The sequence below is a fragment of the Pongo abelii genome, chromosome 16 (assembly GCF_028885655.2).
Source record: "Pongo abelii isolate AG06213 chromosome 16, NHGRI_mPonAbe1-v2.0_pri, whole genome shotgun sequence".
NCBI classification, from domain to species: domain Eukaryota; kingdom Metazoa; phylum Chordata; class Mammalia; order Primates; family Hominidae; genus Pongo; species Pongo abelii.
The window spans coordinates 91,228,304-91,254,572 of NC_072001.2; the positions used below are offsets into that span (position 1 = coordinate 91,228,304).

The 26,269-nt window shown below is 46.8% G+C and overlaps 1 protein-coding gene across 5 annotated transcripts in view; it reads right to left on the reverse strand.

The window, feature by feature from the left end:
* Positions 1–26,269, reverse strand: part of NTRK3 (neurotrophic receptor tyrosine kinase 3) — a 392,667-nt gene that overhangs the window by 267,312 nt on the left and 99,086 nt on the right. For all 5 annotated transcript variants that reach the window (XM_002825781.5, XM_054531808.2, XM_063716294.1 and 2 more), the window contains one exon: positions 7,175–7,243. In XM_002825781.5, the coding sequence (XP_002825827.2) occupies positions 7,175–7,243 (69 nt within the window). The remainder of the gene's footprint in view (positions 1–7,174; positions 7,244–26,269) is intronic.

Consider the following 26,269-nt stretch of genomic DNA (forward strand, 5'->3'; position numbering starts at 1 on the left):
GGAGAACAATGTGGACAAAGAGGTCTGTAAAAAGAGAAATCCAACAATGGTGTACAGGATAAGCTGGAGAGGAGGAAAACTAGAGATTGAGAAGCTGGTTAGGATTGCTTATAAACACAGGGTCAACATGTACAGTTGTGTAGTTTGAGCATTTCTCAAAGTACTCAACCAAAGGGATAAACAGAGGATAAAATCCACTCTGTACACTCTTGGCCAGACCCAGCTGTAACCCTGGCACATGGCTACATGCACCCAGATGGGGCATCTTTTCTAACTCACACATAGGCACCATATAGACTGGCAGGGTCCAGGTCAATTCTCAAACTTTTGGTTTCAGAACTCCATTAACTCTCAAAAAAAATTACTGAGGGCCTCAAAGAGCTGTTGTTTATGTGAGTCATATCTATCAGTATTTACCAATTAGAAATTAACACTAAGAAAGATGTAAAACTCCAGAACACATTAGCACAAACTCCATGCATCATCAGAGCAATGATGTTATCACGTCCTGTGGCCTCTGGAAAACTCCACGGTATGCTCATGAGAGGATGAGAGTGAAAAAGGCAAATAATGGCTCAGTGTTACTATGAAAACAGATTCTATTTCACGGTCTCCTGAAAAGATCTTAGGGCCCCCCAGGACACCCTGGACCACCACTTGAGAACTGCTGCCTAGTTAATATGGGCCTAGAGTAGAGTGGGAAACACTGGAGAGAGGGAAGAGAAGATCCAGTTAGCATCACAAGGAAGGCAAAATGGTACATGGTGCTTTGTAGGGCATAAAAGAAGAGGAAAAAGCAAAAGATGACCCCATGATTTTAAGCTCCAAGAGACAGGAAATCAACGGCAGGGAGAATTGTCTTTGGTTGAAAACAGAAGAGAAAGAAACAGCGGAAAGGAAGAGAGGGCACATTAGGAATGAGGTTGGGATGGGGGTGAGGCTGGGGAGGGAGAGATCAAGGTCCTAGAAGGGGAAAGGGAAGGATGAAATCAAGAAGCCTTGGAGGTGTTGCCTTGGGGTTATGTCAAGATGCCTGTGTAGCTGGACATGAGACAGAGAAAAGAGAAAAGGTAGACAGGAAAAAATGAGAGGAACGTAATAGACATTATAGGATCATAATATTAGCATCGCACTTGCCATAGTGCCAACACTAGACTAAATGCCTTCCACGCATTACTTCACTTAACCGTCACGACAAGGAGAGCAGAAGACCAGATGAGCTGCCCAGTGTATGCGGGAAAGATAGGCCAGAGGAGGTGGAGCGGTGTGGGCTCACACTGCAGGGGCTGCAAGGAGAGGCCTGGCCGCTCTGCTAGAATGACAAGGAGGGTCCAGATGCTTGAATATATGTGAACTGAACCAGGTCAGCCTGGTTTTTCCCAGCTGCTCACTTGACAAGATGCAGTCATTCATTATTAAGTAGGTGTAAAAATACAAATTATCCACCTGGGTGGAAAAGCCTAGACAGGCGAGGGGCTTGGCTGCATTGCCGCAAGCCACACAGCACTTGATGCTGTGCTGCCTCCTGTCTGGTCCCTGCACTGCTGCACATCCCAGCATCTCATGGCCCCCCAAAGGCAGACAGCATCAGAATGTCCTGAGGCTGGCTGGAGAATTAGGTGAGATGTTTGGGATGTGCCAAGGATACTGCCAGGCAAAGGCTTTGTACAAATTTTCTGCTTCCTTCCATCCTTACCCCCCAGGGTCCTGCTTACAGGACCTGATCCAGCAGCTGGGATGCACCTTGAAACCTGGCCCTTTGTTCCAATTGAGTTTATGGGAAACTGCAAAAGAACTGTGGGGTTTTCCCCTCATCCTTCTGGACTTTCCTCCAAGAGAACAAGACACACGCACAGCAGAAAACATTTTGAGTCTTAAAACAATGACACCCTAGACAGCCCACTGAGAAAATCCACAATCGTCTTTATATCTGGACAAGAGAGGATTCAGATGGTGAGGTGGGCAAGAAGCAAGGACCGGCACATCCTAAATCTAAATGATGCTGTCCATCCTGTGTCCCTCCTCCCATTGAACAAGATCTCAAGCAGGGGAGCCTTTAGCCAGGGCTTTGGGGGCAGTCCTGTGGAACCTAAAGCATGGCTTTCCATGCTTCATGAATAATGCAGGCAGTCCCATGAATAATAGAGCAGCAGCTGCTGCAAGGCAAAGCTTACCAACACCCAGCCCTTGCCCCAAGATGGCCTGGGGCCTAATTGCAGGGCCCTGAGGGCTCCCCACAGATTAACTCAGCCCCATCTGAGCTTGTAAGGACAGGCACTTTGCCGCACAGCCAAGGCCGCCACTGGATATTTAGAAAACACTGATTCCCTCCGGTCATCACTCTAGTGGTTTTCTTCTTCCCTGCACAGCATCAACACTTCCAGTGACAGTCCTGGGGCCAGGCAGTGGAAAATGAGGAGGGGACCCAGATCAGCCAGGACAGCCCTGCTGTCACCCAGTAAAGGATCCCCAAAGGATGGAGCCATCAGCACAAGCCTCCTTGAGACAACAACAGTCAGATGGTAGGAAAAGCACACAAACCAAAGATCTGAGTTGGGCCAGCTGTATCATTTCGAGTGAATACACTGGGTTTAGTTGAGTCCTCCCAAAAGATATATCCAAGTCCAACCCCTAGTATCTGTGAATGTGACCTAATTTGGAAATAGAGTCTTGGCAGATGTAATCAAGTTAAGGATCAAGGGATAAGATCACTCTCGATTTCAGGTGGGCCTTAAATCCAATGACTGGTACCCTTAAAAAAGAAAGAAATACTGGGCGCAGTGGCTCACGTCTGTAATCTCAACATTTTGGGGGGCCAAGGCGGGTAGACCACTTGAGGCCAGGAGTTCGAGACCAGCTTAGCTAGCATGGTGAAACCCCATCTCTACTAAAAATACAAAAAAAAAAAAAATTAACTTGGCTTGGTGGTGCACACCTGTAATCCCAGCTACTTGGGAGGCTGAGGCAGGAGAATCACTTGGACCTGGGAGGCGGAGGTTGCAGTGAGCCAAGATCACGCCTCTGCACTCTAGCCTGGGCTACAGAGCGAGACTGTCTCAAAAATATAAAATGAAATAGAAAAAGAAAGAAGATGGAGATTAAAGACAAAGAGACAGGGATGGCAGGCACGTGAGATGGAGTCAGAGGTTGAAGTGATGCTGCCACAAGCCAAAAACACCAGGAGCCACCAGAAGCTGGAGGAGGCAAGGACGGGTTCTCCCGCAGAGCCTTTGAAGGGAGTGTGGCCCTGCCAACTCCCTTATTTCAAACTTTTGGCCTCCAGAATGGTGAAACAATAATGTTCTATTGTTTTAAACCAGCAAGTGTGTGGTAATTTGTTAACGCAGCCTAGGAAACGAATACAGCAAATAACTTAACTCTCTAAGGTTCTCTTTTAACATCAGTAAAATGGGAATCATTGTGCTTGACCTTCCTTCTTCACAAATTTATTAGGAGGATTCATGATAATATATGTTAGCATGATTTGGGAACAAAAAGAAGCTATTAAGAGGCCAAAAATGATCACTATAGTAATACTATTAGTAACATTATTGTTTAGTGACATCTCCAAGAACCGTGGAAAGTCGTCACGGCCAAGACTGGGAAGAGAAATGCACCAGGACCAGCCCAAACCCATCCCCACTACTGAGTTAATATTTTACCAAGTTGATTAAATCTTCAAATGATGCTAGAGGTAATTATCACTTTCCTTTAAAAGAAAATGAAATACTCCAATCTATTTTAATCATGTCTGCTCCGTGCATGCAGGGTATTCAGAGAAGCCTGTTCAAGATACATTAAGGATCCTTAGGGCACTGCTGGAGTGTTTCTGTGCTGTAGGTCTACATCCTCTGAGACCTCTTGCCATTGCCTAAATTGTATCTTGAGATTCAGAATCTAAGCTTCTTTTCTTCCTACTTCATATTTTATCTCTAAGGCAATCTCTCTGATTCTTGCTCTGATTTTTGGACAGACAGCTCTAACCTTCTCCGCAAGGAAAAAAAAAATAATCTTGCCATAACCAGAAACTTCTGAGAGCACTGCACAATGCCACATCAAATTTTTCCAACCTGTGCCATTGAAACTGTGCTGGTTACTCCAATACAAGTCATGGAAGATGCGAAGATGCTTCAAATTCACTCAATAAGAGGTACGCCTCCCTGGACAGAGGGGAAGCTGTGAGTCAGGGGCTTGGCCAAGACCATCCCCCTCATCCCACAAAAATAAATGAGAGAACGTAGAGGAAGGGTCTTGGTGCACTGCAGGAACTCTGAGATGGTAACTTGTTTGTTTTTTTTTCCTTTGATTCCACTCAAGGGACCCGACATATTGAGAGGGGCTTCTGGAAGGAGATGCCAAGCATGTAGGGTGTGTTGCTTGAGTCAGGTAAGAGAAACAGCACGGTCTTTGGAAACAGCAGATCGGGGTAGTGATAATATTAAAAATCATAACACTCATTCCCAGATATACTACTTACTAGCCATGTGATCTTGAACTAGCTGTTTAACTTAGCCGAGCCTCAAATCCCTCATTTGTAACACTGGTCATACTGCTACCTCCCTGTGGGATTGTTCCAAGGATAAGACAGAACCTCACACACATTAGATGCTCAAGATGTGCCTCTTCCTTCTCCTTCTGCCCTACTGGAAAAGTCGTGGACACTCAGCCCTTCCATTCTTACAGCAAGGATCCTCTACTGGGCAAGGGGCTGGTTGGGGTACAGCAGAGGTCCTTAGTGACAGAAAGAAACATGCTAAGGAATTGCTGCACACCCTCTGCCCCTTCTGTCCCTGCAGAGGGTCACTTAAACCTCACATTTCTGGCCTGTGGCTTTCCTGGCTCCACAATACACTGAGCCCTTTCTCCTCCAGGGCCAAAATTCTTTCTTCCTGGAAATACACAACCCATCCCCACGCCCCAGCCCACAGGCTCCATCGAGCAGACCCTGGCAGTCTAGATGGCTCATGGCAGATGGCGGCATGTGGACTAATCGGGAAGTCAGACAAGAAAATACTACCCCATCTTTTTCCATTTGCCAGGAACTGGGATTGTTTGGATTTTAATCATAGCCACAGCTAAGAGCCAACACACGGCCCCTCCAGCCAAAAGATGAATTTTCCTCTCCCAAGATTCAATTATTCTTCAAAAAAATAGACCCCTACCAGGGTGATTGCTCCTTAGAAGGGGGCTTCTTTATTCTCCAATATGATTTTTTCTTAGTTAACAATATGACAGAAATAAAACACACCATGGACATGGTGGCACTCACACACTGACTCACACTGGAGGGAATGTCTTCATTCCTCCATAAGTCACATCTAGCTCACTGGTGTATTGATCCCAGGCAAAGATGAATGCAGAATCCCATGATCCTCTGGGAGAAATCTGACATTTCCTTTAAATATATATCCATGGAACAACTGTTTCTAAAACTCCACGAAACAGGTCACCAGGGCAGCAGCACACCATTGATTTCACATCCAATAATTTTTTAGAAAGAGCACTGAACATTTTCTCAATAATTCAGCCAACAGCAGACCCCCTATATCCCCTGGAAAGATGCCATCCCTGGCCTCCTGAGATGAAGGGACTTTGGGTTCCAGAATAATTACATGCAAGACACCCAAGACAGAGATCCCCCAAGGCCCTCAGTCAGTTCTAGGGTAACTTAAGAAAGACCACAATCATGTGTTTTTTTTTTTTTAATTATGGTAGAATAGATCCTTGTGTTGGAAACAGACTGAAAACACTGGGAGATAGTTGAGCACAGTGGTCAAGGCTTTGGGTCCACACACTGCCACTATTCAGTGAGTGCCCTTAAACAAGATACTTAACCTTGCTAAGCATCTCAGTGTCCTCCAAAGTGAAGTGATAGTAATAATTCCTACCTTACGGAATTGCCATAAGGATTAAATTAAATTAAGTATATAACTTAATAGATTGCTTGGCACAATGCCTGGCACAGAGGAAGAACTCAGAAATCAGTGTTAGTAGTAAATCATAGTAGTCATGTTAATTTATCTTTTCCACCTACAGTACACAAGGTCATCATGGGGTGATAGGCTATTGGGATGCTTGATGTAAAGCATCAAGAGCTGGGTCTGAAAAGGTAAGGTTTTGATGCATCCATAAAGTCAGGTCTTGCTAGGTGAAGGGAAAACAAGTTGAAAGGCCAACAGCATAGGCAGAGGTCTAAGGTCACTGCCTCTTGGTAAAGAGAGTAAAGCAATCAGAATTCAGTGAATTTGGATCTGTGTCACCAAGTAAGAGGGAACACATGAGCGGTATCTCTGGAACCCTGACTCCCTAACTTGATCCATGCCTCAATTCCTTTTCAATTTATTCTTTGATTTATACCCTCAACATAATATGATGTCCTTCATGCACAGAGATGACCCCGATGAATCACTCATCAACATGAGTTATTTTTTCCAGCAGTGGTCACGAATGTTCACTCATCTGGCCTTCGTTTGTTTGTGTAGAATGGCTGGCTGGCATAGGGGTGCCCTGATCAGCCTTGGACCACAGCAAAGCTAAGCAGTCCACATGCAGATTGAAAAAATATATGGCCTCCCTAAACTCCTTGGCATGCCAGTACTCAAGTCAAATAAGCTGAAGAAGACTATGAGTGGTGAAAAGACATGTAACTTGAAGTCAGAAGGTGTGGGTTCAAGTCCCAGCTTGGCTAGTCCCTAGAAATGTGGTCTTAGTTGAGTCTCACATGTCTTTCTAAGGCTCAGAATCCTCACCCATAAGATGCAGAGAATAATAATATCTACCTCTTATGACTCTTATGATGATAAATCTAAAGTTATATAAATGAAAGCATGCCTAATAGTCTATAAAGTTATATATTATGAATGTTTATTATAAATTCTTTATTATAAATATTTATACTATTATAACTAATTACCTACAGATCACAAAACTAAGTCATAATAAAAGAAGAGACTCCTGTCTTCTGAAATAGATTGTGCCCAGAAAGAGCATCAGAAGTCAAGCAACAGGGTTAATTGCTCTCACTGAACATGGTACACTCTGTGTCAACCAACCCAAGTAGGCTCTTCGAGTAGATGTATGCTCAGCCTTCAGGTAGTTCCATTGCTTGACCCTTCTCCCCATCCACCCATTACCAGCACTTCAGTACCTGGACAGTCTTCAAAACCAAACTTACAATTCCCGAAGACTCAGCGTCTGGAAGAGCTGCCACGAGAGTGTGGTGAGCCGGTTGCTTGACAGGTTTCTGCAAGATTGACAAATAAAGGGAAATTTTAAAATAAGTCTGGCACAAATAATGCTCTAGGTAGTAAGCTTAATCATTTCACTGGAGCCTGGCTTTCTTTTCCTTCTTCTTCTTCTTCATGCTGTTAGGCTAGCAATACATCTGCTAATAGTTGAGGGCATAGATCAGGTTTGGATAGGGTTTTGAGGCCTTTTAAAGGGCAAGATTTTACAAATCAAAGAAACCATGAAATTCTCATGGTCATTCTTCCATATCCCCTCCCCACAATAAAAGTTTACAGAGCCTTTATGAAGCCATCCTTCTCTAAGAGGAAAGGGAGTTCTCAGAGTAGATAAGCCCACTAGCATTCTTAACATGCACACAGGTCAAAAAACTCTGCAGGTCACCTACAATTCCTTTTAGCCAGTGTCTCTCCCAGCAAACATGCCCACCAATGATCAAGACATCAGCCTTTTGTTCACACGTCTGTTCTCCTCCTAATGGCTATTTAATTGTTCTCATTAGGATGTACAGGGGAAAGGAGCAGCCATTAGTCTTCTGGATAAAAGAAGAAACACGCCCACAGTTATTAGTTTGCCAGGCTCAACAAACAACTTTTGATGTGATAACAGCCCTTAAAGGCAGCAGTTAGACACTGCTAGAATTGAAGTGGCATCCCAGGAACAATGTACTCATCTACTGATGGGAACAAATGGCAGTGCTGATTCCATTTAGGTAAATATCTATCCACACAAACACGATGTGTGTATACTTGTGTCTATTAAACATGTAGGTACTAAAGGCAAACACAGACTCTTGTTTATACACACACATATGCTTACACACACACCTATATTTGGATGACTTCTACAACAAATATTTATTGAGGCTACACTGAGGAATGAGAGGGTTGACCATTGAGGGGGAAGGGAAGTTCCCCCTGGAATCTTATATTCAAGTTACAGATTAATAAGCAGAAGGAAGAGTATCAACACCATGATGTAAGTAACTGATACAGGAGTGGGGAGGGCTCAGAGAGAGGTGCCTTCTGAAAAGGTAGCATCAGGCCTGAGCCAAGAAGAAGAAAGAGCTGAGTACCAAGGGAGGAGTGTTTCAGGCAGTGGAAGTAGCAAGTGTCAAGGCCTGAGAGATCCAGAGGACCAGGAAGGAAGCCAGTCAGGAAGTAGTGAGGAGTGCTTTGGGATAAGTGGGAGAGGGATTCACGCCATACTTGCTGGCCATGGGGAGGAGTTTGGATTTGATATTAAAGAGTGGTGGGAAGGCACTGGATGGTTCTCAGCAGAGAAGTGACCTAGGCTAATTACCACTTTTAAAAATAGGAGGCCAAGACTGGAAGTTGGCAGGCCAGCTAGGAGGCTGCTACAGTCTTCCAACCAAGAGAAGGGAGTGGAGATAATCAAATGGATGGATTCAAGATAGGTGTTAGAGGTAGAGCTGCCAGGATTTCTACTGGATTGGATTTTGGAGAGGAGAGAAAGAGAACTGAGTGGCCAGGTAAATGGTGACATCATTGAGTAGAACGAGAAAGCCTGCCAAAGGATCACATGGAGGCGATGGGATAGAGACCTTCCCCTTGCAAATATGAAGTTTGACACACTGTTAGCTATCCAAAGAGATAAGTCAAATTGCCTGCTGGATTCCTGGGTCTAGAGCTCATGGGAGAGGTTGAGGCTGGGTAAGATCACATAGGGAGGGATTCTACCCAGTTCATAACAGTACCAGACACTAAAATACAAGAAAAACCGAAGGGACATGGCTTCCCCTTCTCATTGGATGCAGCCCTCTTTAGTGAGGTGGCTTGGTTCTACCCCGGCCTGAACTGGCTAGGTCCCTGAGATGGCCCATGACTGTGCAGAGGAGGCAGCCTCATGCTGGGGGTGGAGGGGACTGGAGGAGAAGGGAAAGAAACATAGGTAGACGTCTCCCAAGTTTACTGTTCTGCTGTCTTCCCTGTACCCGGTACCCTCTCTGTTCAGAGTTTTTAAGCCTCTAGGATAGTCCCCATGGCCCTACACTGTCACCAACCTCCTCTCTGCCAGGCTGAGACCTCTGGTATGACAGCACATGCTCACTAAAAGCCTGTACACCTAAGCCATCCATCATGCTCAGCTCCACAAAACCCCTAATGACTACACATCTTATTCCTGCAAACTTCCACTGTTCCCCCACCAATCAGAAAGAAAGGTGTGATAAAAGAAGAACTGCAGTGATGACCACCTGAGGACACCACCTGGGGCAAAGCCCCATGCAGCAGCCCAGCTCCTGCTCAGAAGGGTGGAGCCGGAGACGAGACACACACTCCCACTGAGTCACTGACCATACCCTATTAGACCAGGAGTTCGAACTTGGGGTTCAGGGCAACAGGATTTGGTACCGCTCTGAGTCTCCATTGCCATTGGCCTTTATGAGGTTTTATTAAATCTAAGTGTTTTATTCATCTAGGTAGAAATCTTCTGTTTTGCTCTGTTTTGCCTGGTTTACTCTATGCACAACAGCATCGTGGCAGCAAAAGCTGGACAAGCCCCCAACTACCAAATCCACGAGGTAATCCCTGCGGCACTTTGGGAAGATGTCCGTCCTCTGCCTTTAGCTCCCTACCCCTCTCCAGTGCCTCCCTGAACAAAACCCATGGTTCTGAAGCTGAGCAGCTGCATCCAATGGGCAGTTGGTAGCCAGAAAGCTCAGACTTATTGAGCCCTGAAGAACATGCCCCTGGTAAGGTACAAAAGCAACTGGTGGGCACTAGTAGGCCAGGAGACAGGAGCAGTCCAGGTGAAATGGGCATCCCTGCCCATCTCAGAGGGAGGAGCAGGCAGGGAGCCTGCCAGGAGTCCTGGGGAACCCGAGGCAGAGAGCAGGCTGCCAGCGATGTCCTCTCACAAAGGTCATGCTTTGCTACATTAGGCAGAAATGTCAAAAGAAAATTGGATTCTGAAAGAAAGAAAATAACAGACATTCTGGGCAAATAAAGAATAAGAAATAGCATTAATGCCTTATTACAAGTTAGAGGAAGGAGGGGTCCTGGGACACCTGTTAAGGGGGAAGTGTGCTCCTGCTCTCCCAGGGCTGTCTTGGCTTCATCTCCCCCTTGCCCCTCCCCCACCCATCAAGCCCCAGCTGGATTCCTCCCGCTCTTTGGATGGATGGAATGGCTGAAGCACTCATGTGCTCTGCCCACAGACACAGACAACCCAGTGCCTGTTTGCAGAGACTGGAAACTGTATTGCACAAGTTCAGGGAGGGGTGCAGTGTGCACAACCCTTGCAACTGTACACAATGCCCTGCCAGACACACAGTAGAAGCACCAAGCCCCAGAAACAAACTTATACAAAAAAGACAAGAGGTAAGGCAAACATATACACACCACAAAACAAGCAGAGCATGCCTATGGCCACCCTGCCCTCCCCGGCATTGATAAATTCTCATGGTGCAGGGTAAATAAAGAAGCTTCTATATGAGTTGCCACCCACTCGGAATTCATTGCCCCTGATTTTTTCTTCTAGCTGGGGCCTCACCTATATGCACCTGTCATCAATTATTGATGAGCTGGTTACCCTGCTCATCAGACAAGAGTTTAATTAAGAACCATCCTGCCTCTGAGCCCCGCGGCAGCCTTTTCCGTGGGTCTCCTCCCTAATAGATCCATTATCACCCGTCTCTGACTTTTGCTTGGGTCAATGGCCAGTTTCCAAGCCACCTGACCATTGAATTAATTTGGTGAGCAAGATTTTACGAGATGATGCATCAAACTCTTCCGCAAAATCAAGTTCCGTGACACTGCCCCTTCTGTCTCTCGCCTGAGACTACCAAACAAAGCCATTAATTTTGTGCTGCACAACTGGCCCTCTCACAGACCAGACTCTGGGGTCCAGAGGTAATAAACGATGATGATGTGGCTACTGGGTGCTCCGGGAACAAGGAGCCAGACACACAGATGGCTGAACCCTGGGCCCTGAGGAACGATAGAGCTGAGATGTCACCTCTGGCATTAACCCCATAATGAACAGGGGTCCTCCCAGGCAACCTCTCCTCTGACCAGTAGAAACCTCAGCACAGTAAGCAGTCCTATGACCTTCCTAATGGTGGCACCCAACTACAGCAGGAATAGAGCCCACAAATGGGGAGGATTTCATCTTCTACCCTGGGAACCCCACTGTTACAAAAGGGTCAATAAGACGGACCCTGTTGCCAAGAGAAACCAACCAGATGAGTCCCTCTGTTGCCCCTTTGGGGGTTGAGAGTTGAGGAGACATTAAGCCCCATCCGAAAAGTGGTCCTGAAGATGGAAGGATTTGTGGATTTCCTGGATTAAAAGTGGGACTGACATTTGGAAGCACCTCCTCTTCTACTGGCAGAGGCAGGCTAATGGGCAGGTATGTCTTAGGATTTGCATGTGTAAGGGATTGCTGGTGGCAGGTCCTCTGCGTCTCTGAGCTATTAAACCGGACTGCGCCACCTGTGTACTCCCGCTCCAGCTCCTGGATGCTCACTCCACCTCCACACCTCCTTGGTCCCTCTCACTTGAGTGTTTTCTGTTGTAATGTGCTGAATTTCATTCCCTCAAAATTCATTTTTAAAGTCCTAACCCAGCCGGGCGCTGTGGCTCACACCTGTAATCCCAGAACTTTGGGAGGCTGAGGCAGGTGGATCACCTGATGTCAGCAGTTTGAGACCAGCCTGGCCAACATGGTGAAACCCTGTCTCTACTAAAAATCCAAAAATTAGCTGGGCGTGGTGGTGGGCGCCTGTAATCCCAGCTACTTGGGAGACTGAGACCGGAGAATCACTTGAACCCAAGAGGTGGAAGTTGCAGTGAGCTGAGATTGCACCATTGCACTCCAGCCTGGGCAACAAGAGTGAAACTCCATCTCAAAACAAAACAAAACAAAACAAACAAACAAAATCCTAACCCCCGTTGTGTCTGTATTTGGAGATGGGATTTTTAAAGACCTAATTAAAGTTAAGTAAGGACATATGGGTGGTCCTTAATCCAATATGACTAGTGCCCTTATAAGAAAAGAATTAGGACACAGACATAAAGAAAAGATGTAAAGTCACAGGGAGGAGAAAATGGCCATCTACAAGTCAAGCAGAGAAGCCTCAGAAGAAATGAGCCCTGCCAATGACACCTTGATCTTAGGCTTCTAGCCTCCAGAACTGTGAGGAAATAAATTTATGTTGTTTAACCCACCCAGACTGTGGCATTGAGTTCTAGCAGCAATTGCAAACTAATACACCTGTTCTCGGCCCCTCATTTGCCCTGAGGCCTTGACGGCCAAGTTGGCTACCTCACTGTGATCCCTGAAAGCCTCCAAGTCATGGTTTTCTGTCACCCCCTTGCTCTGTCCATGCTTGGTGGCTCCAGGGAACCAGCCTCCCAATCAGGTTCTAGCCACTAAGATCTAATCTGGTATCTGCCCACTTGTCTACCCCCTGGGTGTACTCCAGCCTCCTCCTGCAAAAAGATTATTAAAAGAGATAACAGAGAACCAGGGGCATGCTCGGTTTGCATCCCAGATATAAATGCCACAGTCACTGACTCTTCCTGGAGGATTCATTCTGCTGTTTGCAGAAAGGCACTCTTTTGAGCACCATTTGGTCTTGGTGCATCCAGCACAGCTAACCAGAAAACAATGAATGTCCAACTCCTCCCAATCCTGCAAGCTCCCAGAGTCTGTGACTTGCTGGCTGCAATCATTATGGTGCAAATCTTATTTCTTTCATCCACAAAGGCAGCATTTTGAAAGGTGCAATTCCCTCTTTCTTAAGATCTAACATCATCAAGTATCTATCCCTTTTCTTATTTATTTATTTATTTATTGAGATGGAGTTTCGCTCTTGTTGCCCAGGCTGGAGTGCAATGGCATGATCTCGACTCACTGCAACCTCCGCCTCCCGGGTTGAACCGATTCTTCTGCCTCAGCCTCCCGAGTAGCTGGGATTACAGGCATGTGCCACCACTCCCAGCTAATTTTTTGTATTTTTAGTAGACATTAAAAATACATGAGGTTTCTCCATGTTGGTCAGGCTGGTCTCAAACTCCTGACCTCAGGTGATCCACCTGCCTCGGCCTCCCAAAGTGCTGGGATTACAGGCGTGAGCCACTGCGCCCGGCCTCTTTTTTCTCACCATAAAAAGATATTTCCTTGGTTTTTGTTTTAATCCATTCATGCTGCTATAACAAAATACCATATATTGGGTGGCTTATAAACAATAGGAATTTATTTCTTAGTTCTAGAGGTTAAGAGGTCCAAGATCAACGGGGCAGCAGATTCAAGGATCCACCTCCTCAGAGACAGATGTCTTCTCACTTAAATCTCACATGGTAGAAGGGGCTAGCTAGCTTTTGGGGGCCTCTTTTATAGAGCACTAATCTCATTCATGAGGGCTCTGCCCCCATGATCTAATCACCTCCCAAAGGCCCTGCCTCCTAATACCATCACCTGGAAGGGGAGGACTTCAATATATGAATTTTGGGGGCACATAAATATTCAGATCATAGCAATCATCTTGGAGACCATCAGCCCCTTCTCATGACACACCATACCAGGATTCTTTTGAATTTGCTGAAGAATCTGCAAGAAAAGAGTGCTGTTCCAGACCAGAACTAATGAAGAATCTGCAAGAAAAGAGAATTCCCTGATGCAGCACCAAGCCCACATAGACTTTGCTAAAAAAAAAAAAAAAAAAGAACAAACCACAGAAGCAGGATGAAACTAGCAGCCTATTGCCCACTTCTCCAAGAGCCAGGGAACCTACACCTCCTCAGTCTTGACCCTGTGACTACTTCTGTGCACCATCAGCTCCACACCAGAGGTATCTGCAGCCCACCACCAAAGGAGCTGTTAGGGGGCTGCCGCCAGCCTCCTTGGGTTGAAGCAGTAGGAAGGAAGGAGGCACCATATAATCTTGTCACCAAGGCCTGCTGCCAGCACCAAGGAAGGCCCATGAGCCAACCCCTTAAAATCTAATGCCTATGACAAGGAAGCAAGTGCTGCCACCCAACGTTCTTCTTGAAGGCCAAGAAGTATTTTCCTACATCATTGATATATTTGCTTTTCCCTCAAATTGCTGTAAAAGGGGGTGGGGGTTAAAGCCATCTGAGCCATTTTTATTCAGTTAAATTACACTGGATGGCTCATTTAATGAACTTTAATGAAGCCAAAATGCTTTCTCTAATCAAATCTCAACTGACGTGACTGGTGTCTTGACCTTAGCTCAGGAGACTGGAGGCAACTTTTTCTGTGCAGCCTGTTCTGGGCTCTACCAGGGTTTCCCAGAGCGTGTTCCTGGAATCTGAGGTCTGCAATATGTTCATGGGTATTACAAGGGGAAAAAGATCATATTGCTTGAAAATTGTATTAAAATTAAGCATGCTTATTTACTGCAGAACTTCTCAGAGCTTTTACTGTAAGAGAAGGACCTGGCAAACTGTGTCTCTCAAACTTACTGGAGCATAGAATCTTCTCCATGGAGTGTCTAGCCAAAAAATACCCACGTAACATCCTTAGAGAAATGTTCTCTAAGCCAGGGGTCAGCAAGCTAGATCCTGTAGGTTGGCAGTCTATTTTTATAGTTCTTCCGAAACACAGCCATGTCCATTTGATTATGTGTTGTCTACGGTCATGTTCCAGGCAGAATAATGGTATCCACATCCAAATCCCGAGAATCTGTGAATAGGTTAACTTACACCACAGAGGTGATTAAGCGTATAGACCTTGAGATCAGGAAGTTATCATGAATTATCCCATGGTCCCAAGGTAATCATAAGGGGCATTAAAGGTAGAAGAGGAAGGCAGAGAGAAAGTAGGGACCCATGTGACTAATGAAGGAAAGCACAAAGACATTCAATGTTGCTGGCTTTGAAGATGGAAGAGGGGGCCACAAGCCAAGAACGTGAGTGACCTCTAGAAACTGGAAGAGGCAAGAAAACCCATTCATCCATTCTCTCTTAGAGCCTCCAGAAAGAAATGCTGACCTCCTTACACTTTGACTGTAGCCCAGTGAGACCCATGTTGAATTTCTGGGTGTAAGGCAATAAATTTATGTTGTATTACATCACAAACTTTGTGTTAATTTGTTACAACAGCAATGAGAAACTAATAGGGCCACTTTCACGTTACAACAGCAGAGTTGAGCAATTGCAACAGAGACCAAAATATTTACTATGTGACCCTTTTCAGAAAAAGTTTGACAACCCCTTGTCTAGAACAGTACTCCCCAGTATAGATATAATAAAAGACACAAATACCACGTGAAATTTTCTGTTAGTCACATGTTAAAGAGTGAAAAGAGGTGAAATTAATTGCAACAATATGTTACTTAACCCAGTATATCCAAAACATCAATTCAACTTGTAATCTATCTATCTATCTATCTATCTATCTATAAATGAGGTATTTCACATTCTTTTTTGTACTAAGTCTTTAAATCCATATGTGCTTCACTCTCAGAGCTCACCTCAATTTGAATTGGCCACATTGCAAGTGCTTGATAGCCATGAGTGGCCAAAGGCTACCATATTAGAAGACACGGCTCTGGGCCATCTGAAAAATCCAGACATTGCCTGAAGTCCCCAGTAGAGAGAAGCAGTCAACAGGTAGAAAACTGTCATTATAAGTTCTCCAAAGGAGTGTCAGGTTTTCTTTCCCCAGATGTCAATCCATCCCAGAATCCAGCAGTCACATAGTTTGTTTTATGAAAAGGAAATCACTCCAGTTGTCCCAGAGCACAGTGCAACATCACTGAGTAGCTGCCAGCATCCTCTCAGGCTGGAGCTCAGAGCAGGAAGGAAAAGAGAGGTCAGGACTTGCCATGTGCTGAGAAGGTGGAGAAGGACCATGGCACATGGGAGACCAGATATGGACACAGAGAACTGGACTCTTCCAGAATGGTTGGCCCACCTAATCAAGTCCAAACTCCACCTTGGAATTCAAGTACTTCCACAAAATGACATCAGCCTCCTGTTTCCATATAGTCTGTCACTACCCACCTCCTTCCCCCATCCTTCAGCCCCTCCCCCTAGCTAACCCTAAAAACCTACCTGGGACAAAATGGCATCGCCCTGTTGGCTGCACCCTTAGAGCTAGCTCCCTGGCACTTCTCCTGCTCCATACCACTGTATTTCATGCCCTTCTCCCCACCCTGCAAGCACAGTTTGAGTGGTTCTCTCTGCAGACGGCTAGCACCACCCACTCTAAAATCTTCTTTCCCTCCGCTTTCTCCCACTGCATTTTTCTTGGGCCTCAACTGTCACAGCCTGCGTCTCAGACTGCTGGCCTGGAGTGACAGCTGTGCCTGTGTTGGCCTCCCACCAGGTTGCTTTTCTTGAAGACAACCTTTTCTTTTTCAGTTTTATTTTCTTTATAGCACCTGGAACCCAGTAAGTGCTCAAAGAACGTATAGAAAGTTCAGCGGAAGTCCCACAAAACTCTCTCATCTGAAGGGACCTAAAACCAACCTGAGTTTCCAAGGACACTGGAAGGAAGCATTTCTTTCTACAAAGCAACCACAGTGCACAAAGAGGCTCTGCAGAGACCTCAGCAGAAAAAGGCCTAGGGACCAAGACAATCCTGTACCCTGCAGGGTGTGGCTTCTGCTCCTCCCACTGCTCTCCTCCACCCACCTGTCCTGGGACCTCTTTCTGTCCCTGTGAAGCCAACTTCTCCACTGCTATGAACTCACACAGCCATAGCGCAGCCAGGCCAGACTCTCCCAGCGGGTGTCAAGAGGATGAAGGCGCTCTCGCTCTCTCTCTCCTTCCCTCTCACACACACACATACCAAACACACTACACACCATACCACACACACATTCAAACACACACACTTATCCCCACCAGCTGTCTCAGTCTGGCTCCACCAGGAAACAAACTGAGAACTCTTCTTAGGAGGTCTGAAGAGCTCTGCCTCTTTGACCCCTCCCTGCCTCTCAAGGACATTTGGGTTTCTGCCCTTCAGGATCCCCGTCCCTTCTGGTCTGTGCTGCCTCAGCAGGGCCCATCCTGCCCTGGCCTCTTGATGGCAACACGTGTGGAGCCGAGCAGGACCAGGAGCTGACTCTGTGAGCCCGGGTCCCAGAGCCAGCAGTCCTTCCCTGTTGCCTCCAGTAGGCATGCTTTTCTCGGTGTCAGCACAAACCTTCACGTCTCTGGGCTGAGGAGCACACTCAGAACCTCACAGAACGTGGGGGAACAGTGGGGAGCCCTCAGCCCACCCCCCTTGGCCTACATGAGGGACACTGAGACTGTGAGATCCAGGAGGACTTGGGAGAGGAGATAACTTGTTTGTGTCACCAGGCAAGTCAGTGTTGGAGCCAGGACCCAGAGTCCTGGATTCTGACTACGGGAGAGGAAAATGGGGATCCCAGAGGTTAAGCCAGTTCCCAAGATGACCCAGCTGGATGGTAGCAGAGGCTGGTAGCTGGCACCAGGGCTCCTGATACTCAAACTAGGGCAGCTGAGGGATCCTCCCCTCTTGGCCAATCTTGGCTACAGGAGTGACTTCTGATTCTTTGTGTTGCAGGACGGGTAAGGTCATGGCCTTTGGCATCTCATGGGCCTGGGTGCCGGTCCTACCACTGCTGCCTCCATGCCCTGTGACTCTGCGTGAGTTACTTCACCTCTCTGTACCTCAGTTTACTCATCTGGAAGTTGGGAATAATAATAGGGCATGTCCACTTGAGCTGTGGTGAGGATTAAATGGGGTATGGATGGCGGATGACAGATGACACAGTGCCTCATCCTCAGTGGGCACTCAGTGAACAATGCTCTGTCACTGTTTCTGCCCATTGCCAGTCACCACCGAAGCCACAACACGCCCATGCAATTAAAACAAATACAGGAGGTCCAGGTGGTGACCCCCTTGAATTCAGGCATCATTTTATTCAGTAAAGTCTGAGTTCACAAGGCAATATAGAGACCTACTGTAACAAGACAACAGGCAGCACCTGCTCCCCTAGGGTTGGGCTGGTGCTGGTGTGCTGCCTCCTGCAGCCCACCTAGCAGATGCCTGGGCAGGGCCTGAGGTCCAGGGAAAATGCAGCCCTCATCCCGAGGTCTATTGGCCACCTGCGTCTGGGTCTCTGCTGCAACACGAGGCCACCAAAGGCCTTAAAATCTGCTGTGTATCTTCATGTTGTCTGCTTTGCACCAGACCTTGAGTGTTATTGAAACTATTCTGTGGGGCGGGTGGGCATTGCTCCTTGGGAGTTTCTTTTCAGATAAATTAACCTAAGGCTAATTACCCTGAAGCACGTGAGCTCTCTCTGGAGTCCCGGGTGGGCGCTGCCAGGCAGATGCTGGGCCTTTTCACCCGGGATCCACCCACCTGGGGAGGAGGAGGCCAGGCCTGGCGTGGGAGCCGACTGCCCCAGAGAGGCCCCAGCACATGATGTGCTGATGTGGCCAAGACATCACAGTCATTTTTACTCAAGAGCTGTCATGACAAGAGAAAAAAAAAAGATGCAGAAAGCGTCTGTGGGAAAAATCAAGAACCCCTTGCAGCTACGGACTAAAAGCAAAGCAAGGGATAGAGAGGGAGAAGGGAACAGAGGTACAGCTGCAGGCCATGCCCCTGGGCTGAGAGAGAGCTGCCCAGGGTGGGCGCTGTCAGGGCTGGAGAAGCCAGGGTCCCCAAAGGCTGGTGGGAGGCTGCAGGGGCAAGAGTGCTAAGCTGCTCTGAGGAAGAACATTCCTGTTCATTACCTTTTAGCCAGGCCAGACAACAGTCCCCTTTCTAAGATTTACTATTCAGATTAAAGGAAAATCTATGACTCTCTTAAAAACAACAAAACTGTGAACAGAAAGCTGCTCTGGGCCTTTTCATAAAGAAACCTGATTAGGCCAACGCTGCATCCAATCCCTCCTCCAAGATAAGAGGTTAGAGGGAACACAGGCCAAGTGTGGATTTGAGAAAGCATTGAGGGGAGAGGTTCTCCCATTCCGGGTATCAGAATCACCTGGAGGCTTGGAAAAACCAAACTGCCAGGCCTCCTGAGTTTCTGATTCAGCAGGCCTGGAGAATTTGCTTTTCTAAGAGGTTCCCTGGGTGACATTGATGTTGCTGGTTTGGGAACCACACTTTAAGAACCCCTGATCTGGTGAAATTTTGTTTTCCCCATGGGCAAGTTGACTTTGGCTCCAATCAAATCCCTCTGCCCTAAAAAATTAGACAATTGTATATACATATATAAGCAAATGAAAGAGTCATGTGATTAGATGCAAAGAGATGCCCTGTCAGGGAGCTGAGGGATTCCTGCGCAGGCTCCTGGGAACAAATGCCATTGTTAATAACCACATAGGGGACTTCACAATCCCCTCCTGGAACCTGATGGAGAATCTCCAATGGGGACGTGCCCTTGGGTGGTCCAGGGCAGGGCCATCACAGCACTGCACATTGACTAAAGGGAGGTCCCTGTTGCCCAAAGTGCCTCCTGCACTAGCTTCCTGCACTCAATTACAAGATGAATCTGTGCCTCCCCACCCCACCCAGCCTCCTACACACACACACACACACACACACATTGTTTGAACTACATGCCTGGTGAGCCTAGAGGATGACAGAGGCTAGAAACCAGAGAAAGTGAGAGGAGCAGCGAGGGTCCCGGGATGAGGGGAGATGGTCCCAAAAGAGAGCAGAGGAGAAACCAGGACTCGGACAAGAGCATCCAAACCAATAAGTGAGACCCAAAGCTGGAGCTGGGGAGCCCGAAGGGAGGAGGGGCGCCCCAGCCATGGTCAAGGGGGTGCTGCTGAGCAGAGAGAGGGAAGAGACGAGCATGTAGCAACAAGCCAGCCAGAGCCACACTCAAGGAGTCACAGCTGTGCCTAGGCCCACTGAGGGGCCCATACCCCTGGTTGCCTGAGGAGGGGGAGCCCTTGAGGCTAGAGGATGAGCCAAGAAGCAGAGACCTTAGCTCAGTGCCTGAGGTACTGTCCTAGAGGCTTGGGGCAGAGTCAGCGGCTAGCATCAAAGGGTTCACTAAGGCTGCTCTCTGGAGTGGCCAGCGCAAAAGAGTGGCGGCTTTGCTGACAGCTCAGGCCTCCTGCCCTGCCCCTGTTCCAGACCAGATCCTGCACATGTAAAAAGCCATAGCTGGACTCCCTCTGCCCCACTTCTAGCAGGTTCCAGGAGGACATGTGAGCACACCATTGGCCTTTAGGGGCCTTCTCCCCTAGGGGTGTCCAGGAGACTCACCCCTGGGGATCACGTGAGGAACAAGGTATCAGATCCACTTTTAGGACCAAGTCAATGGGCAACTGACAGTGGAGAAAGCCCCATCCAAGTGTATGATGGAGAAGCTCATTCTTTCCTTAGCACACTACTCTGGAAGGGAACAGTGGCTGTGTGGGTTTGGAAAAGCATTTAGGGGAGAGGTAGGCAATGGTTTTCGAAGATGGGCTAGGCTGTCAGCTCTGACCCTCCTGAGTTGTGGGACCTGCCCTGAGAAAGTTATTTAATCTCTCTGGAGCTCAGATTCTTCATCTTGACCATGCAAGTCCTAATAATATCAGCCTTATGGGGCAATTCTAAACATCAAGATAAATTAATGCATGTCAAATGCCCAACACAGTGCTTAGCACATAGCAGGTACTCAATGCATGGCTGCTGGGGTCACAGAGGTATTTGAGGTGGTAATAGTAACAGCAGCTAACAAATATGGTGATTGCTCTTGGCCAGCTATCTTTAAGGGTTTTGCATATAAGGGTTCACTTAAATATTGCAACAACCCTATGAGAGATATGCTACTATCATCATTATCATCATCTCTGTTTCACAGAGAGGAGATTACAGAGCCAGTGAGTTAGACAACTTGCCCTGGGTCAGTAGCTGCTGTGTGGGGGAAGCCAGGGTTTGAACCCCAGCAGTCTGGATGCAGAGTCTGTGCCCTTTACTACCTGCTAGCATTAGCAGGAGGGGCTACGTTACTAGGGCCCTGTCTCCTGTGCTCCTAGTGATCGCTGCCTGTCACCATCACTAGGACAGGATCCTACGACTCTTAGGTAAAATTTGGAAAGCCTTCCTCACCCCCAGGTCTGGAAAGACTTGAAGTTCTGGTCACTGAGAGGGGAATTGGAGTCCAATTTTTCACTGTGTTCCCTGGACTAACTGGGACCGTGTGTGACAGCCATAAAAAATGGAGACCCATCCACTAGTGTGGATGAGAGCACAGGGAAAAGCATGGAGAGAGGTCAACCAGAAATGAGCTACATACTCCAGGCAGGGAGAGGTCTTGTAGAGTGATCACACAGTGACACATCAGGGCTGGAGCATCCTAGAGCCCCTCTCCAGGAGGGATTTGGGCAGAAGACCCCAGCTGAACAAACATGCTGAGCTGCTCATGAGTCCCACAGAGGTCGGCCTTTTGGTGTGACTGCATCGTGCTGGGGGGCTGGGCATATTCAGGAGCTGGCAGGGATTTTTACCACAAGCATTGCAATCCTGCTTCTAATCTGCCCTCCAGCTGCTGAGGAATCCCCTCTGTGTACATCAGAGCAAAATGGAAGAGCAAAATGGAAGTGCAATAAAGAAAGACGGGGAAGACAGAGTTCCAGCTTCATATTTCAAGTGCTCACTCCTGTAATGAACCAGCAATGCCTGGGACTAAGAATTCTAAATAAAACCCTATCACAAGACCGAAGTCTCCTCTCCCAGATACTCTGAAGCACCAGCGCCACAGCAAATCAGGATATAAGGCTTCCAGAAGGTTCCGTTCTTACTCAGCCACATTTTAGCTAGACAACTCATGAACAGCTCACTTCTCTATGCTGAGTCTCACTCCTTTCTCTTCTGAAATGGGAGCAAAATCTCTACCACATGAGGTGGTGAGAATCAAGTGAAATAACACATACAGATGCCCCACACAGTGCCCACCACATGGTAGGCACTCAATGGAAATGATTTAATATTGCCAGTAAGGACTCACAAAGGAAAAACCTAAGGAGATAACACCTCCAAAGCCAACTGTGAATGAACGGGGGATCAGCCAGCAGAAGGAGAGGGGAGAAGGGGGCCCACGCTCAAGTTTCCAAATCCTTGAAAGGAAACAGGAGCATGGAGAGAACCATCACTGCAGGAGCAACAAAACAAGAAAACTCGCACCAGACAACGCACTCAGCATACGTGCTAAATGGTTTCCAATTAATTAACTGATTACAAGATAGAACAGAAGGGGATTCGAAAGAGCGCTGTTGACCTTTAAGAATAATTAATATCATCAGGACAGCAAACTCATCCAAGGAAAATAATGAGGAACATTTTAATATTACATTTGAAAGCTTTGGATGGGGAGGCAGATGGGCTTTATCTATGCAATGCCCCAGCTTCCTCCTCCTTCTCCAGCTTCCTGTCTCTTTTTTCCAGTACCTCTCACCCATCCTTTCCCTCCTCATTCTCAGGCTTCCAGGAGGATCAGGGAGACCTCTAGACCTTCTAGGTCTGTACATGAGCAGTTGCTGCCTTGGTCCAGCACTGTGGCCACTCTGTTTGCCCAGGTAACATTAGCTGCAAAAGAGTGAGAGGCACCCCATACCCTTGGTATAAGAAGGGCACACAAAACCTTCTCTTCCCAGTCCACCTGAGTATCTGGATGTCTCTCTCCCTACCTCCTATCTCTCCCTAGGGGCCAATATCAGCACCTAGAAATGACACCACTCCATGTCAGGTAGGTGCCCCTCCTCCAGGCTCCCAACTCAAACAGAAATTCCCCCATCACAGCCCCAATGGACTATATAATATTATATCTGGTAGCAAGCAATTCATATTATCTATGAGGTCAATGGCTCATTTGTCTTAGTCACAACAATATTTCCCAGCATCCAGCAACCTGGTGTTGTTGAGCTGATCTATAATGAGCGCTGTGCCCTGGGCAGTTGTACTTGACATTCAGTCTTCTCCCAGAATGCCTGGCAAATTCTTAATCATCTTCCATGACTTACTGATATATCCCTCCTCTGAGAAGCCTTCCCTGACCACCACCTCCAGGCGACTGGTTTTCCCCACTCACATGCTCCCAGAGCATTTCATCCATCCATCTAGCTCAGCAATGTCAAATCATGTGTCTCTCAAAAGTCTAGCTGCCACTTGAATGGAGGGAATCCTGGAGTAAAACGACAGCTTTTCCCTCTAGTCGTCTTCTTGATGCCTAGCAAGATACCTGGTACAGAGCAGGTGCTTAGTAGATGTTTATTGAATGAGCCCAAGCATAAATGGAGGTAATGTGGCCAGAAGGAGGCAGGACCTTCATTCTTTTTTAGATAGTTCCAAGGATACAAGACTAATTCATTGTATTAATTACCAGTGACAGGTGACCACACATTCTGGTCTGCCCAAACAGTCCCAGCTCACATCTATTATCCTGGAATTTCATCAGGTTAGTTTCCCTTCCATTCTCCAAAGTGTCCCACTTTGGACAATGTGTTATTTACTGAGATCCTACTATGTGCCGTGCATCTAGGTGTCACTTTACAGCAGTGAACAAAAGAGAGGAGCAAATGCTCTAAAGAGTCAGCTTTAGCATCATTTTGTTTTCTCTATCTTAAAAGTCATCTCTGCTCATGCAATCATTCAACACTAATTAGGTACCTACACTGTGCTGGGAAATGTGGGTGTACTGGGTGTATGGGGTGAACAAGGCAGCTCCCCATAGAAATTTGTTCATTTACTCCGTTTCCAGAGGAATCCAGGGAAGAACTCTTGTTCAAAAAGGATTGCTTCTGGCTCAGAATTTAAATTTTCCCCATGGTCTTGACCCCTTGCTGGACCCACATGGTGATGGGCTGCAGCCAGGCTGGCCACAGCCTTACCCATGCCACCTGGTCCAAGACAGGCACTTTTGCCCCGGATGTCTTGGTTTACTTCTCATTCCTACAAAGGATAAGTCAAAGAGTATTTGCAAGAAAGGCCAGCTGCAGATACAAGTGACACTGGAGAACAATCTCCAGAATGCTGTGACTCCAAGGAGATCCAGTTAACTCCTGATTTTACTCCTTATTCTCCAGGATCTCATCTGTCTTCACCAGAACTCTTCCATTCAGCTTATTCTGTGTCTGCAGAGTACATCTGACAGCTATCTTTACTGCCAAAGCCCATCTTGTTTTGTGTCCACCAAGATTACCCTCATTGTCCCTCTCTCCTCCTTAGCTTCAGAAGTACTGGCCTCATTTCTTACCTTCCTTGACTGCCAGCAATATCCATGTCCTCTCTTCTGAGCTGCCCTCTCTCCCCACCCTGCCCCCATCTCTGTCTCACTTCCAGTGTCAGCTAAAAACATCTCTTTTCTCCTTTTAATTACACTTCTCTGCCCCCTCTCTGTTACTGGCCTTATGACTCAGGGCTTTAATTTATTCACCAACAATGTCATTACACCACCATTTTCTGTAATTTATACCATGCACAGTCTTTTGGCCTCTCGTCCAATTCTGCAAAATGTTTGGGAAATGCAGTGTTCATGCCTACACCCCATGGCCTCTCTCCTGAAGAGATCTGGTAGTGTTCACATAGACTCACTCAAGGAAGAGACAAGATAAGAATTCTTATCTCATATTGAGTATATGGACCCTAGAGCCAACCCCCATCCCACTTGGTTCCATGTAGATTCTCAAGGAGCTGAGGATTGAATATGAATTGAGTTCAGGAGGGCATAGAGACAATGCAATCTGAATTGAGACTTAGAGAAACAAGCAGGAAGAGAACAGAGTAAAAGGGCATGTGGATGCATGGGCCTGGCCAAAGGCTGGCACTCTTAGGAATAATCACTAACATTAGGACTTGTGAACTGTGTTTCTGCTTGTAGTTCTTTGTACAAAGTGGAAGGAATGATTTACACCTTGATCACAATCATTGTTAAATAAAAGCATGCAGGTAAATTTCATGGAATGGCTCAATTTTCCTAAGTCTTGCATTGAACAGGGTGCCAAACTCAACTCATTATTTCTTAGACCCACACTACTGCTATGGCTGACCTCAACTTAATTTAAAATCTTGAGATCTGAACGTAAGTGCAAACAATTAATTAACTTGCTAATCACTTTTCCTTGCTATAAAGACTTTTCCATAGTTATTACCAATAATCATGACAGTAAACTAAAGAAAATTGGGATACAGAAATTATTTTCTGAAAAATCAAAATAATAAGTAACGTTTACTCTGTGCTTGTTAGGAGCTAATCACTATACATTTTAAAGATATTTGTCCATTGAATCTTCCCAACAACATTTTATGGTCCGTATTATTATAATGATTTGTTCTCATTGACAGATAAGCAATTCAATAATCCATGGCTTAGAGGTGAAATAGCTAGTTCAAGGTCACAAAGCTGTTAGTGTTATCACAGGGACTGAGTCCATGTGCCTAATTCCAAAATCCACACCCTTGTCATGACACTTGGCATGTGTTCACCTGAGTGTGTGTGTGTGTATGTGCACATGCGCATAAGCAAGAAGTTGTCTTGATCTCCAGCTGGGGACTTGGTTTTATACTATGCAGGTGAAAACCTTCTAAGAATGAAAAAAATCACATCCTAGGGGACAAACCCACCCACATCATAACTCAGCCAGCTCTGCTGTGCTTTTCTCACCATTTGGCCCACTTTATCTATTCCTGTGAGAAAACACATGACAAATCTACTTGCTCCAGGCCCCATTCAACAGTAACAGAACAGACCTGACCCTGGGAGCTCAGATCTGGAAGAAAGAATCCTGTTGCTGCTCAGGATCCTTTGGAATCCTACAGCCCTAGATAATTCCTCAATGAAGGGTAATCAAAGTCATAAATCACAATCCTCGTCCACTCTAGACTGGGCCTCTGGAAGGCAGAAGTGGAAGGGGCACTCCCTCTACTGTTTACATCTGGGTCTAGATCCCAGCAGGAGGGCTAGCAAACACAGCACAGGCCATGTGTCCACCACATGCACCTGACTCTTTGCTTGTGCCAAGGCAGTGGCATTTGCTTAAGGACACAGGTCAGCCCACCAGCAGCTGTGACAATGCTAGGGGAAGGTGAGCCGGGGACTAGGGCCTGGGAGCTT